The sequence below is a fragment of the Haliaeetus albicilla genome, chromosome 24, assembly GCF_947461875.1.
Source record: "Haliaeetus albicilla chromosome 24, bHalAlb1.1, whole genome shotgun sequence".
Lineage (NCBI taxonomy): Eukaryota > Metazoa > Chordata > Aves > Accipitriformes > Accipitridae > Haliaeetus > Haliaeetus albicilla.
Window position 1 is genome coordinate 2,958,660 of NC_091506.1, and position 15,660 is coordinate 2,974,319.

At 42.7% G+C, this 15,660-nt stretch overlaps 2 protein-coding genes across 8 annotated transcripts in view; both read right to left on the reverse strand.

Moving 5' to 3' along the window:
• Positions 1-15,660, reverse strand: part of LRRN1 (leucine rich repeat neuronal 1) — a 467,756-nt gene that overhangs the window by 337,706 nt on the left and 114,390 nt on the right. The window lies entirely within an intron of this gene.
• LOC104320855 (contactin-4) overlaps positions 1-15,660 on the reverse strand; it is a 348,268-nt gene that overhangs the window by 50,282 nt on the left and 282,326 nt on the right. For all 7 annotated transcript variants that reach the window (XM_069811811.1, XM_069811804.1, XM_069811809.1 and 4 more), the window contains 2 exons: positions 15,391-15,520; positions 11,274-11,424 (listed from right to left, as the gene is read on the reverse strand). In XM_069811811.1, the coding sequence (XP_069667912.1) occupies positions 11,274-11,424; positions 15,391-15,520 (281 nt within the window). The remainder of the gene's footprint in view (positions 1-11,273; positions 11,425-15,390; positions 15,521-15,660) is intronic.

Here is a 15,660-nt window from a genome sequence, read left to right on the forward strand (position 1 = left end):
CTGCTCTTTTTTCACTACACACAAAATTAAAATAAATACAGTAAGAAAGACCATGTCATGAAAATAAATATTTGAGGAAGCAGATTTGAGTAAAGCAAAGGAAAGTTCATTTTTACAGCTTTCCATCCTGAAACATGAGGCAATGATAATTTGAGCTATATGGGAAGATTTTGCAAGTCTAGAAGCGTCCAGCGGTGAAAAGAGCCAATTTTCCATTGATTTTGGTGGGAAGTGAAGACCACCCCCCATGGGAAACTGCCCTTTTGACACAGCTCTTCAACTTCGCAGTTTATTTTTACAGACCAAGTTGGCCATTTGCCATAAACCACAAAAGCCGCAACGGCACGGTGAAGGATAGGGATGCTCCGCACCCACACCGGCAGCCCCAGGACTTCTCCCCCCGGAGCGGCTCTTGCTGGTGGTGCTGGAGGGGCAAAGCACACGTGCAAACCAGCCCGTGAAAGGCTAAAACATCCCTTTACGCACAAGTACCCACCCCCATACCCGCTGCTCCCCCCCGAAGCATTCTCTCGCACTCGGAAGCGAGGTGAATCTTGCATATAAAGCAGCAGGTGCTGTGAAGTCACTACTGCATTCAGTCTACCTAATGTTCGGTGAAATACTTGCTGTGCTCATTCTTCCAGGGCAGTGACTATAGCTAGAGGCATGGGGATTAAGTGACTTCTCCCAGTCTATGAAGAGGCACAGTGGGAATCCGAAGAACCAAATTTAGAAGGGCAGCCTCCAGCCACCCTCGCCAACAACTCCTTCCCTGATGAAGACAAGCCACCACCCTGTACCTACAGTAAACGCTTTGGAGGTTTGGAGAACACGAGCATTAAAGGGAACTCCACTGAAGCTCATAAAAATTATTCTCTTATGAGAAAAAAAATCTGTGCAAGATTTTCTGTGCATCAGCTGCTGACACAAACCATTTCTGGAAGCATTCGTGAGATTAGAGCAGAAGCAGTAAATGCATTCTCACCTTATTTGTTCCAGCTGATGCCACCCGAATAGAAGCCCTAAGGCACAGTCTTTCAAATACAACACATCTTTTCCTCTAGTTTCAACAAAAAATGCCCAGAGTACAAAGATAAATTACCCACTCCACTTGTAATTGGCATTAACATAGATTTGCAAGATCCAAAGACACATTTACATCGCTTAAAAATGATGTTTAAATAATCAGCAAAAATATCACCAAGTCTGGTAGGTTGTCTAAAAAGTTCATTAGGAATCCCTTTTCCCCCGCAGACATATAATTATTTCCTTGGATTTTAAACATGTGTTTCTTAAAGTGTGGCCCTAACTGTAAAATCATTACCTTCTTGCTCTTAATCATATAAATGGCCAAGAGAAGAAATATTTGATAATAATTTTTTTCCTTCAAAATGCTACAGACTCACTAAAATCATTATTACTATTTTCTTCAGTTGGAGGACAAGTATGAACCACACATCAATTTCAAATTGCATTTAGGAGACTAATTACAGGCATTTATTTTTTAAAGCGTTAGCTGCAGCATGTGCTCACAACGGAGAGAAACCTGCCTCGCTGCTGGGAGCCAGATCCTGCCGCCTCTGACACAACAGCACCGCGGGGAGGAACTCGCTCTTTCCTGGGGCGTCTTTACAGAGAGGGAGAAATAATTTGTAGCCGTATGCACGGTACCTAGAGATGAATTTAATAATCGTAAAGATGAGACACCTCACGCAGGAAAAGCAGCACCCGTTTAACGGCACACAGCAAGTGACAGTGTTTCTGTTAAGGATGTGTAAACACAGGGCACGTCTTACTGCACTCTGGAGGTCTGATGCCTCTGGATGCTTCATCCTCTCCTTTTGCCTGCCTCTGCAAGCTTTAAAATTAACTTTTAAAATTAATACACAAGCACCAAGGTAAAAGCCCCTGGACTTCTCTAGATACCTTGGGTCACAGCAGCACCGCGAGTTTGGTCAAACCATGGCTGGGCTGCAGTCGCAAGCTCATTCCAACAGCGGCAGCAGGAGTAGCAATGATGTCCTACATGTGTATCACTGAATACTACAATAACACCACGCTGAAAATAATCTGCTGGGAAAATAGGAACAGATTGCTGATGTTACAGGAGAATGTGTCAAGGTGTGAGAGAGAGTCTCATTTCTGGAACACCAGCTGAAACTTGGCGTAGGTTGGGATTACATTCATCGGCATCTCAGGTATGCTCGACAACAGTTTGTGGCTGCTTATAGGAAATAATTTCCTAGCTCTACAGGAACAGGTAAATGAACTTGAAAATTTTAGGGATCAGCCTAATTACTTCACAGATACAAAATAAAACGGCACTCAATCTGGATTCTAGATAACTCTCTAACCCTTCTCAGATAACCTTTTGCTAGATACATTTGCTCAAGAACAGAGAGAAAAGACGAAGCAAGAATGAACTGGAGTTGCTGACTTATTACCAATGCTGAAGAAAGGTTATGCATACAAGCATATGCTAGATATCTCAAACCACAAAAGCAACAGGATTTATTATCTTTGCCAGATACACACAAAGAAAACAGGTCCATGTAACTATCCCTTAAGGAGCAAGGAAAAGTTAGTGACCTACTCGTAAAGAGAACTATGGCAAAACTGACTGTTTTTTCACCCACGGATTTCAGATCACACAGATCAGCGGTTTTTACTGTTAGCACAGACTAAGCTACAAGTGTTTAGTGTTGAGCTGACAGACCCACAGCCACGACGAGCTTATGTTAAAACATACTGTCATCTTCCAGAACTACACAGAGCTAAAACCAGCTTCTGCTGGGAAACAAACAGTCCATGAACGCAAGGCCGTCAAACCTAGGACAACTGCTTTCCAATACCTCCGACCATTGACTCAAGTGGTTTCCTGGTTAATTTTAGTTCTCTTTTTCCAAAAAATTGGTTAAAGTAAGTTGACACACCAGTTATTTCAGATATTCCAATGAAGTAGAGCCATCTTCTGCCATTGTCTCTGAAAACTAAGATGAATGCTCCACTGTCGATTCAAACTTCAAAAAGCTATTTGCAGAGTGTCATTTTTCATTTTGCCTAGGCAGGATGTAATGAAAACCCGACAAGTTATTGATGGTTTGGTTACCTGTCTGCCTTAAAGAAATTGCACAGGTGCTTTATTTAAAAAAAAAGACAGTCAACACAATTAATGCAAAACAATGATACGAAGCATCCTTTGAGGTTTTATTTTCTGCTGAAGTGTCACCAGACCGTGTGTCCAAAAGCCACTGCTGGCAATTCATCTCTCAAGTAATCAGTATAAAAATATTACCATGCTTTGTAGCCTGGCACCAGACTGGGAAAGATGTGCTGTCTGTCCTATTGCCATTTTCTTTCTGGCTGTTTGGAGTAATTAACCACTAATTAGGAAGTTTGAGGCAACAAATAAAAAATTGGAATTTATACAACTTTTTAAACTCCAGACGCAGTGAAAGAGTAAGCGAAAAGCCTTTCTTTTCTTGCCTGATTTTACAGTTTTTTCTTCTCAAAATGACATAACGTCAAAGTGAGTATGTTAAAATTCCTGTTAGAAAAATAATACCCGAGGGGCCTGTGAATCAACACAACCCTTGTGAGGAGGTCCTGAGGATGTGAACTCTCGAGAAAACCATGGCTAACCTCTTCCAGAGAGAAAAGTCTCTCTGAACAGTTTTGAAGCGCAGAAGACAACAAAAAAAACTAGGTGAGAGCTTTCTGCTTTTCCTTGGCCACAACCACTCCAGCTCCCGGGAGGACAGACTGCTGCTTTGGGCTTCACCCTGCGACTCTCGCCGACTCCGTGCCGGCCCGGGCACTGAGGACAGGACGGAGAGGCTCGGCTTCCCGCGGGCAGGACTTCATCTTCCTCTCCGCAGCAGCTGGCAGCGCCTGCATCAGGCAGTATTCTTCTTTATGAACAAATTAACATTCGCTGCCCATATTAATAAGCCTGCAGGCACAGCTGTGCATTAACATATCCAAGAGGCTTTTCAGCTACAGCTGCCTGGTGTCGTACAGCCCCGAGCATGGGGCTCCTTATCTTCCCGGCGGGCTCCGAGCAGCAGACCACGTCTCCTTCTGACAAGGCTGGGATTTTGCTGCCGCTCTGTTTGGGTTTTTGTTTGTGGATGCGTACAAAGCCCCAAGTCCTCATCAGACTCCCAGTGCTCTTTCCCGGTCTTGCAAATCCTCATCTTCTTTTCAGAAGTTACCAAGGCACCAGGACTTCTACATCTGAACTTAGCTTTCTAGATCAGCTCTGACTGTAGGCTACAGTGGAGAGCAGTAATGAAATACCTGGAAAAATCTGGACCTAAATTACTTAAACCCTGAAACACATAAACCACTTCTGAAAACAAATCGTAAGTGTTTTCTGGAAGTGCGGTTCTCTGTCCTGAATGTGGTTTGACAAGGCCCAAGCTCTCCGGGCACTCTTTACACTTCCAAATGCTGCTGTGACTGAACTCAATGGGTAAATGCCACTATATGCTGCATTTCTTGGTTGTGCTTTTATTGGCTTTCAGTAGAAAAAAATAATAAAAAAAACCCCTCCTGCTTTAAGCAGTATGGCTTTATGCGTGCAAGAGTGTGCTCATATATCATGAAGCTTGTCAAGACTGCAAGATAATGGGACCAACTGGGAAAATTTCCATGAAGATAGTGAGCGTGCCTGGAGTATCTAGGTCAGATCCTGCTCTAACAAAGTGCACTATGAGGGTCCCTTTATACAGAAACTTGTTTAATTAAGATAACAGATGTTGCTATTATACAAGTCCTAGTGAGTGGCTGTTTAATTGGACACTTTCATATTCTTTGCTACCAGCACAGAACATCATTTGTTTTTAATGAATTTCCTTCCTTACAATTAAACTGTATAAACAATGCATGCACTGTATATTCATAGGAAAGAAACAGCTCTAATGATGTAAAGGTTTTACATGAACAAGAACGGGAGAAGAGCAATTTGTTTTGGGGCTTAAAAGTACAATTATTTTTCTGTCCTGGACTGAGTACATGTCTGGTAATAGGGTAAATGTTCTCCTAAAGCTATTGGAAGTCACATTAGGAATGAAGACCATTGTGTACATATTTTAAACATCCACTATTTCAAGGGAATACACATTAGATTTTGACATGTGTAAGCTCTTACCAAGTGCATGAGACAGCTGACAACACTGCCAGCCCCGCTCCCCTCCTCGCAGCGATGCCCCGCAGCACCCCAGAGCAGGGCTCTCAACTAGAGCCAGCACTAGCCCAGACCCAGATACTTCACCCTGCTGCAGTACCACAGTCTGCCCCCATGCTCTGGCTAATCAACACATCGGCGGGTGGCCGGTAACAAACCACAAGACTGGCAGATATATAGTATTTCCCTCAGTAAATGCTGTCTTGGTTTTCCTGCACGTAGTCTACACTTGGGGAGCAAGGGAGAACGAGCGCAGCAAGAAGCCGTGGCAGACAGAGAGACCGAAACATGACATCTCCCCTCATCTGCTCTGGAACCATACAAACGGTTCTGGGAAATGACAATATGTCTCTCTGACAGACTGATATCTAAAATGAAACACTCTGTCAGAAACAAATAAATGTAATTATTACCATTATTGCATGTAAATTAAAGTCATTTCTGTAAGTCAAAACCAAGCACCTGAGGAAAGACCTGCAAGGAAAGTGATGCGAATTTTGCATTACAAACCAGCACCTAACAACCCCTTCCAACACTACTCCAGCAAAATTACTCCATGCCAACAGCAATATATATCCCATTACCGATTCCACGAGAAATTTTCTTAAGATACTCTAATAAAATGGCCTTTGGTGGTAAGTTATTAAGAGTTCAATCTGTGCAGCCAAGTGACAAAACGCCCCAGTTTGTGGATGCAGATCACAGGACGAGTCTCAGCTCTAACACTAAACCCCAGCACTCCCACGGCCGAGCCCTCGGACACCACACACCTACGTGACAGCACCTGCGGATTTGTTGGGCTGCAACGTTGTTTTTCCGTGTGCTATGGAAAACCGTATGAAAATTAAGGGAGATTTAATTGGTTTAAAAAGAACTGGTTTAAATTAACTGCTGAATTAATGGGTTTAAAATATTTTCAAAATGCTTCCTGATCTACAGTTCAAAGAGAATAACAGTTCCATTGCAGGACATTCCTCCAACGGTTTGGAGTGTGGGAGCAGCTGTGACAGAGGCTTATTTTAATTTCAGCTGGCAGCACTCTGCGTAGCTCCAGGATTTGTCTCTAATCACGCACAGCCTGATTCTCCCTCTTGCACCCAGGAAATCTGAATGAAGGAGCCGGTGACTACAGTGACTTCTGATTTCCACCACTGCGAGGATGAACCGCTTGCACTTGCAACCGAGCGCATTTCTCTGTGGGAGCTGTGCTGTAATTATGAAGGAATTGAAAGGTTTCTGTGATAAGATCACCTGAAAATAAAGGTTTTAAAGCACTAGTCTCAGTAACCAATTTATCTAACGTTGTTGCGTTAGATGTAATTGAATTATTATGAGAGGATTAACAAATCCTGCAAGAACAATCTCACTGCTGTGACTTCCACTCCTACTGCCGACGAGTAATATATACAACGTAATGCCAGGAAATAATTGTCACAAGTGAGAAATACTGTGGACTGGAGGATGCTTGGCTTTAGGAGTTCAGGATTTTAAAGGAAAGTCCTCCATTAAGGATTTGCTTTCATTCACTTCAGTATTATACAGGGGCCATCATTTAATGGAAGTTTTTTCAAACTTGTGATTGACTATGGATTTCTGTTTTATGGAGGAATCGTTGATTTGGTTTCTGAGACAGCTCTGGAGCAAAGTATAGGCACAGTCTGAATCATCTGTCATTCACATGGTGTAACAATTGCAGAAGACCATGCCTCTGTATATAATGCCTGTATGATGCCTATATCCTATGTGTACAATGCTATAGATGCTATGTATTTTATATCCAAAAAACTTACTTTACACTGACTACGTTACTTCATAAAATCTGGGGGATGAAGACCAAAGTGCCACTGAGATTTAAATAAAAACCAAATCCCCTAAGTCATGGCTCTACAGTCTATGCACTCATCACTCGAGGAATTTTTTCCTGGTTTTGAATGCCAGCCCTCCTCGGGCAGCTGGGCAGTAACGCTCTTTATCTCGATCTCACAGGCTTAAGTCCCGCATCACTTCTGTGTCACACTGATGTAGTTGGGACATGAGAAAAGAGAACCTATGTAATGGGATCCCGGCTCTCCAAAATCTCTTTTCTCCTATTGTTGAGTCAGAACAAAGAGATCAGAGGTTAAACATGTCTGGAAATATGAATATAGGACAACCAAATGGTAAGTGAAAAACATTCTGAACTCAACTCAAATCTTTCTTTCTGAGGAACGATCTGACACGTCCCAAAGACACATCGCAGTTTTGCAATCACCAGAAGATACCACTTCCACCTTGAGCTCCTGTCCTGGTTTCAGCTGGGATAGAGTTAATTTTCTTTCCAGTAGCTGGTATAGTGTTACGTTTTGGATTTAGTATGAGAATAATGTTGATAACACATGGATGTTTTCAGTTGTTGCTAAGTAGCGTTTAGACCAAGTCGAGAATTTTTCAGCTTCTCATGCCCAGCCAGCAAGAAGTCTCTCTGATAACGCAGCCTGCACAGCTTTATGGTGACCATTCCTGTCTAAAAGGTATCCCCTGTTCCTGAGCAAGGGTTTCCCAGAGGGTAGATATATTTTAGTCGTGTCTCCTGTCGTGATGGTGTGAAATGTTGGAGATGTGGCCCTGTGAGGTTCATTTGTACAGAGTGGCATTAATAGGACTGAAGAAGACCTTTCCCACAGACTGTAACAGTCATTTTGCACTGAAACGTGAAAGGAATATCAAGGATAGAAAATGACCTCTGTATCTTTACCCATATAGAAATAGTCTTTGTTTCCAAGCAGCATTTGCAATATATCTGTATCTGTGCTATAGCTGTTTCTATATAAAATTTACCTTCTAGAGTCAGGCTACTAACATTATTTTGACTCAGTTAGGCCTCCAAGGCAGGATTTCCATTATTATGGAGATGAACTGCCTTTAATGACTGCAATAATATAATTGTACCCCAGGGCAGAATTTCTAATAACACAATTGCACAGTTCTCAACCACCAGTAAGAGATACCTTCAGGGCACGTTATTCATTAGGGGTGCAGTACACACTACCTCAGCCTCCAGAGAAGATGAAACCTAAAACAATAAAGCTCTTTCCTTCCATCGTAGTCTCCTCTCTCTGGGCAAACATTGAACAACACACTTAGTTTTGCCTCCTGGACAGCAGTACCCTCCAGAGCAAGAGTCTCGGCAGCACAATCTGATGCACGCTATTTCTGTCTCCAGCACGGAGTCCCTAACATTACGCTCCATCTGAAAAGTCACACAAGCCCCAGGAGAAATGCTCGAGCGATTGCCATGGTAGCCGTCAGGCTGTACATCAGAATTCAAAGCAAGTGCTGACACATTAATGTTGCTTTTAACTCCATCTGGAATTGGAAGGACCATCTATATTGATTAACCTTCACACGATCAAGTTCAGTTTGGAGAAGTATCCAGATGTTCAGGTGCCTCTCTGAAACTCGAAGGACACTTTAACGTCAGTTTAACCAGAGATTTCATTTAAGTTTCTTCTCCCACGCCTGTCTAAAAGTTCTGTTTTCTGCCTTAGATGAAGTGATTTCAGCAACAGCTTTTCTTGGCATCTTTCTTCCTGTATTTCAACAGATTTTTTCAACAGCCAAGCAAGTTGTTGTTTGAAGCCCACACATAAGCGTGGGTGTAGGGAGGTACAAGGAGTGGACTCCAGTCAATGCTGCTGTCCCCTGGGACGGCAGGAAGGAGATAACATTTCAGCAAGTGAAGAAACCAGAAATACAGCAATGTTAAGCAGAGGACCAGGCACTTGGCCTCTCCTGCCCATGAAGTGAGACAGTGCTGATGAACAACACTACCATCATACAAAACAATATAATTTTCTAATTGCACATTTCACGCAGTCTCCAGGTACAGGCTGCAAGGATGGTGTGGTTAATAAAGGCGATGGCGAGGATTCAACACCCTTGTCCCCATAGGAGACACAACCAACTGTGTGTAAGAACCAAATAGGTCCAACTGCCAAGTCAATGGAGCGGTGTTCATTAAGACATTTTGCCAGATAGGCCCCGCTGGATGGTCTGGCTGGCGGAAAAACCCCTGGGCTGAAGTAGCAGAAAATTTCACACCTGTTTGGGCACATTTCACGTCTGGTTTCCCATCCAGGGCTTGGTGCCCAGGTGGGAGGCTCTCGGTTCTGGCGCGGTGTGCTCGGCAGGAGCAGGAGGAGCACGGCAGAGAGCCTGCCGCTGCCACGAGCACCAACACCTCAGCCTTGCTGTGGTTTGCATTTGAGCTCAACACCGAGCTGCTCACAGGGCTGTGCTGTTCTCACAACCCAACCTCCCAGCCACTGCCCAAAGTCTGCCTGGGCATGGGGACCGTGACCAGCAGACAGCAAGTTATATACTATTTAGCAAGTTTTTATGACTATGCCCGCCGCTTGCCTGTACGCCTCAGGAGAAGGTCGGTGAGGACAACGCTGTAGGTACAGCCTTGCACTACTGACACAGATGTGTGCACCCTCCTGGGGTGCTCTGGTGCAGACTCCCTCATGTCTACCATGGCATGACTTTAGGTGACAGGGTTTCACTGAGGGGAAATAATAGCGCCTCCTTTTCCCAGTTGCCTATTTTCACAAAGCTTTGAAGAAACCTGCTATTTTTGAGGTCTCTCTCTTCCTCTCCTAACCTTGGTGGAAACCCGCTGAAACATCTGCAGCCAGTTCAAATAACCAGTTCAAAAGTTACTTGGAATAGAATACACAGGCAACCCGAGCTACCACCTAGCCTTATGCCACCAGTGCATGAGCCACATTCCCTTGGGAAATCAGGATCCAGGGGTTTCTGCTGTATTACAGCATCCAACTTTTATGTAAGTTTGCAGATGAGAGAGTAGTGCTAAAAAAAAACCAAACCACTTTGTTTTCAGCATTGCACAGCAGTGACCAAGCAAGAAACACAGTGCTCGCATTTCCTTTCCTTTCCTAAGCCTTTGCTCAAATAAACTAATGCTACCTCTCTCACTCCTAAATTAAAATGAGGAGAAAGAACTGTGCTATGCCTAGGAGAACAGTGTCTTTGACTTCGCACAGCTTTGTACCCTGGCTGCTGGAGGAAGCTCTGTGTAATCGATCACCCAGCTCTTTTTATCCCAAGAGGTGAAGTTGAACGGTCCATAGGCAATAGCTTTGTGAGGACCAGGTAACAGGAGCTAAATAAGTCAGAAATAGGTTGTTCATTATTTTACTCATCTGGCTCTAAATGAACTATATAGCTCTTTGCATACTGATATACATCACCATAGTATATATTTCAATGTACATTACAGGCAGGCAGGTTGAATGGAGCAAGACTAGACTTTCCAAGATAAAAGAACAGCTCTAACAGGTTTAAGCTTTTAAAAATAACAATTTCCTGTAATTTCTGTCTTTTTGACCTTTATTAATAGGACAGGATTTTTCCCATCAATCCTAGTGGCACATAATATTTTGGAGGACTGTCAAGAACAGCTCTCTGGATTCTGCTCTCAGGTGCTGTGCAAGCGGGACAGGTATCACAACCACACTCGTATACAGTCAACAACAAATCACTGCAAAACCATGCATGCATATTTAAAAGCTAGGCTCCTATTTCCTACTAATGCTCTCCTTTTGAATTACAAAAAAAGGAAAAAAAAAAAAAAAAAAAAAAAAGACTTGGCCAGTCTGAAAAAGCCACCTCCAAGTCAGGTGTTAGGACTGCCAAATTAATTACTGACCCCAAATAATTCCTGGTTGTGGGACATTGAGTAATGTACCAGAGCAGTGTAATTTGCAGAGGAGGGTTTTATTGCGTGGGAAATTTTTTCAAAAACGATGGCTATTTAAAGCAACGCAGAGGCAAAATATTTGCTTTTTAGAATGTATCTTTATCAGCTTCTTGGCAGAGATGCTTTAATAGTACACAGAGACTGGGATGAACACAATGGGAAGAGAAATCTCACTCCCAACTCCCTGAGATTGAACACTAGCTGTTTTCACATTTATTTACAAGTCTATTTTGGGAAGCTATTAATGACAAATTTAGCTTTCACTGCTGAAAGCCCCTGGGTTGGAACAAGCTAATGAAAGAAAGGGTTACTTTAAGATATTACCTCTCATTTTCTTTTAGGATGTCTCTTCCTTTCTTCCAAGAATAAGTAGGTCTGGGGGAAGCTTTCGGCTTACACTCAATGATTACCTCACCACCCACTTTAACAAGAGTTAACTTTTTCAAGAGTGTTTTGGAAAAGTCTGGACCGACGGCTGAAAGAAAAAAAGAAAACAAAAACCAGATCAGAATTCCCTTTGGAAAAAACAAAGTCAGGCTCTTTTGAACATTACAATATTCCAGGGCTGTTTCTCACTTGCAGTTCCTAAATGATCTGACTTTATGAACTATGTGCACGTAGGGATGGGGCAAACAGACACCTGAATGCTTCAGCTCTTTACTTGTTTAGAAATGCATGTTCAGCTACAAACCTCAGAAACTAGTAACCTTGGCAGGCAGCAGAAACCCAGTGTCACGCACATCTTATTTGCAGCAGCACCCCTAAATACTACACATGCATGAACTGTATAATGTATTTCCTTTTCTGTGTCATAACAGCACGATCATAATTTTGTCAAACATTGCTATGTGCAGAGCAACAGCATACAGGAAAATTGTCACAAACACAGAACCCATATAATTAATCAGAATTGTTAGTATTTCCAGAAAAGTTGGCATTTTTATGCTTTATATTCATAATGTGTCTTTTATTTTAATGCTGTAAAGGTGGGAGGCCTTGACACAGCCAGGTCCTGAACCAAGCAAAACAAGGCAAGACTTAAGTAGGCACCAGAGTACAAGGTACTCTCGAATCATCTTTTTTAGTCCCTCCAGGGCACACTCTTCTGTTTTGTGAAAAACAGTCAGATATTCACTGAGGCAACCACCAGAGCCCTGCAGACAGTCTGCAGCCTGGCTGTAAGGCAGGCCGGGGAAGGAGGAGATGGCTTGGCTTCCGATTCCTGCCTCCAAGGATTTTTAATGATTTATTTGATGGGACCCGATGACAGGCAGAGCTTTGAGGCAGCTGCCCCTAGACTGACTCTGGTAGTGAACTCCCCAAAGACGACCAGAAGGTTTTATTTATATCAAGTAGGACTATTAATTTTTTTCAATATAGAAAGCTCAAAGCAAACAGGTGAGGCAGCTTAAGGGTTTTAGGGTTTTATGAACAACTCTTGCCCTGCTCACTACGTCTTTGCTGACAGGAGCTTGCTTTCTGATGGATCAGTGGCAGCAAACTCTGCCCAGTCCCCTCTAATTCTCTTCACCCTCTTTGCTAGCTGCGTGCCTGCATCCTATGCCTCCTGCACCATCCCCGTATCCCCTGAGCTTGCAGCATTTTCCTCAACTTACTTTCTTGCTGCACCCTGGGAGGTGAGAGTTTAGATCACTGTGCATTGCATCTGCTTGATGCTCCATAAAATGATCTAAAGCTCACCTGAAGCAGCTAGGAGACAAAAACCTGCCATGAGATACAGAAAGCAAATTCATTTTTCTTAGGGCATCTTGTCTGCCTCAATTCTTTTGGATATCATTCCTGCCGCAAAAGAGTTGAATAAAACATAATCCTACGCTGATAATGGGATAGGCTTTATGATCTAATAGATCTCATCTTCCACTTTCATGAATCAGAGTTCACTAATCTCCAACCTGTCTTGTCTTCTATGTCTAATCATAGATAGCTGACTTCATTTTAGCATAGAGGAAGACATGTATGTTAATAAAGATTATAAAAGAGCCATCTGAAAACTAACACTGGCTATGTAAAACATTTCAAAATTAAAGGAGGCATCCTGAGGACAACTTCCCACCAATGCCCTCAGAACCAGATCGACTATTATTTACATCATACTATTATAATTAATACATTATCACTTTTGGAAATAATTTCTCAGATGATTGTGCAAAATTTATGAGCAAAACAGATTTTTGAATAATCCTGTTATTTCCATCTCTGTAAAGAACAGTTTAGACTGGGTTTTTTGCAAATCAATTGCTACTTCCTTCTTGGTCCTGCATGAGGTAGAGGAGTTGCACGATACGGGTTTTATTCTGTGATGTTCAAAATATTGTCACCTGACATTTAGAAACTCTGGGCTCAGTTCTCAGCACTACCAGAGCTTCCCTGTGCCACTTCAGGGGTAATGCATTTAATTTCTTCACACCTTGTTTGTAAAATGAGGATTTTAATGACTTTTTTTTCACTCTAGGGCCACCCTTCATTTTTAAATTTTTTCTTAAACATTTAGCCAGAAAATTCGTTAAGGCAATGACTGCATGTTACTACACATTTCTACAATGCCCAGCACAACAGGATCCTGGTTTAGAGCTGAAGACTCCAGGTAATATAATTGGCAACAATAATAGAGAAGAATCACTCTGAGAAAAGCTCTGTCTACAATTTTCCATTTCTCTCTTTCACTTAACTTTGCTATAAGTCTCACTTGCTATTAGTGGTGTTTAATCATTTCAAGTGCTTAACTTCAGGACCTTTTAAAATAACCATTTTTATACTCAGAAAGATCTGTTTAAAAGCTAAGATTTCTCAGTGAGAGCTCAGAATACTGACCTCCTTTGAAAACTCTAGTGAAAAGGAAAACACACTGTTTTTCTTTAAAAATATGCCAAATGAAATCACAGATCCATAGAAATTAATCTGCAGCACACCATTCTGGTACTTTTCACGTGACATACAGAAGCAAGACTGCATAACCCAAATGAGAAGTAAGCCAAATACAGGTTATCTGGCAGGTTTTTAAGAGCAGGCTCTCCAAGGTCTTTGCTTTTTGTGCAGATGTGAGGTTGGCCCCTGGGTGCTGCGAGGCTGCTGGGCACGGGGAGGCATTGGAGGTACCCACCAACAAGGGTTAAGCCCGTCTTCTCAGAAGATCTGCCTTCCTCCCAAAGGCTCATTTTTACCAGTGTTTTGAATAGGCAGGAAAAGCATCAGTGGGTTTATTTCGATTTCTTTCATGCAGTAACATGTCCAATAAATCTTAGCACTGTGAAGTCTAATTTATTGAGCATTATTGTACTTTTCTTGAGCAGCAAGACTGACAATCTTTCAAATGAATTTTTCTTCTATGCAGCCATCTATCGCTGCTGATAAAAAATGACCGATAATTGAAAATGCCATAATCAGAAAAGACCTCGTGCTTTGTTCTTCAAGATAAAGAGGGGAATGATGCTATTGAACATTCGTTTTGAAAACAACTAACCCGCTATTTTGTAATCATGAATTCTATTTAACTCTTTGAAACTACTTATCTATGCTGACATATCAGTTTCTAGGCCTGCAACTCATACAAGAGCAACGTTTGTGAATGAGGTACAGACTCGCAGGACAGCTGGGGCTGGCAGGGACCTCTGGAGATGCTCCTGTCCCACCCCTGCTCAAGCAGGGGCAGCTACAGCAGGTTGCCCAGGGCCACATCCAGTTGGATGTTGAGTATGTCCAAGGACGGAGATGCCACAACCCCTCTGGGCAACCTGTCCTAGTATTCAACCAACCTCATTGTAAAGAAGTTTTTCTTATGTTTAAATGGCATTTCCTCTGTTTCAGTCTGTGCCCATTGCCTTTTGTCCTAGCACTGGGCACCACTGGGAAGAGCCTGGCTCTGTAATCTCTACTCCCTCCCATCAAGTATGTAACCACCTGGATTCACAGGAGGTCCTCCTGATCTTAACTGAGACAAGCAGAGTAGGTGTACACAAAACAGGTGGGGCAGAAGTTGTTTTTCTTGGCAAGGGTTTGGGACAGGAGCATTACGATTGCCATTAGAATGGTGAAAGGTCTATTCAGACAGGTGGGTTTTCAACGTTTCCTCATGAGAGTCAGTCTCTGCAGCCCACAAGCAGGCAGTTACTCTCCAGTATGCTCTGAACTGCAATCCTTGGGTCTCTCCAAATGTTTCTAACCAGCAAGAAGTTGGTGAGCTTGCCAGCTCTCCGTGCTCAGTCACCTGGATGAACACGGGAAGATGGGATGATGTAAAAAAAATCTGTTCTCTGTCTATCCACTTTCTCAAGTTTTCATTTCATGCCTTACTTCAAAAGAACAACTTGTCAAAGATCCTCAGTAGCACTTCTGCTTCAGATGCTGAAACTTGGCAAAACCAGCTTGGGTGAAGGCTTTACTGATTTTGGAAGGTTTGCAGTGTTCGGGAAAGTAAACTTACCTATGACACTCAGTTCTGCGCTGGCAAAAATGACGCCGTGTCTGTTTTCTGCTACACACTGATACATGCCGGCATCCGACAGGCTGACGTTCGTTATCGTGAGCGAGCCCTGCTCTAGCTGAACTCTGCCCTGTAGGAAACAGTAAAACAAATAAAAAAGTGAATAAGGAGATCCTTCCTTGGAACATAAAACTAGCGGTTGTTGTGCTGTATTTTATACCAAGGTGGACAAAAAAAAAAGTAGCAGTAATGGGAAGAATTTGCAAGCTC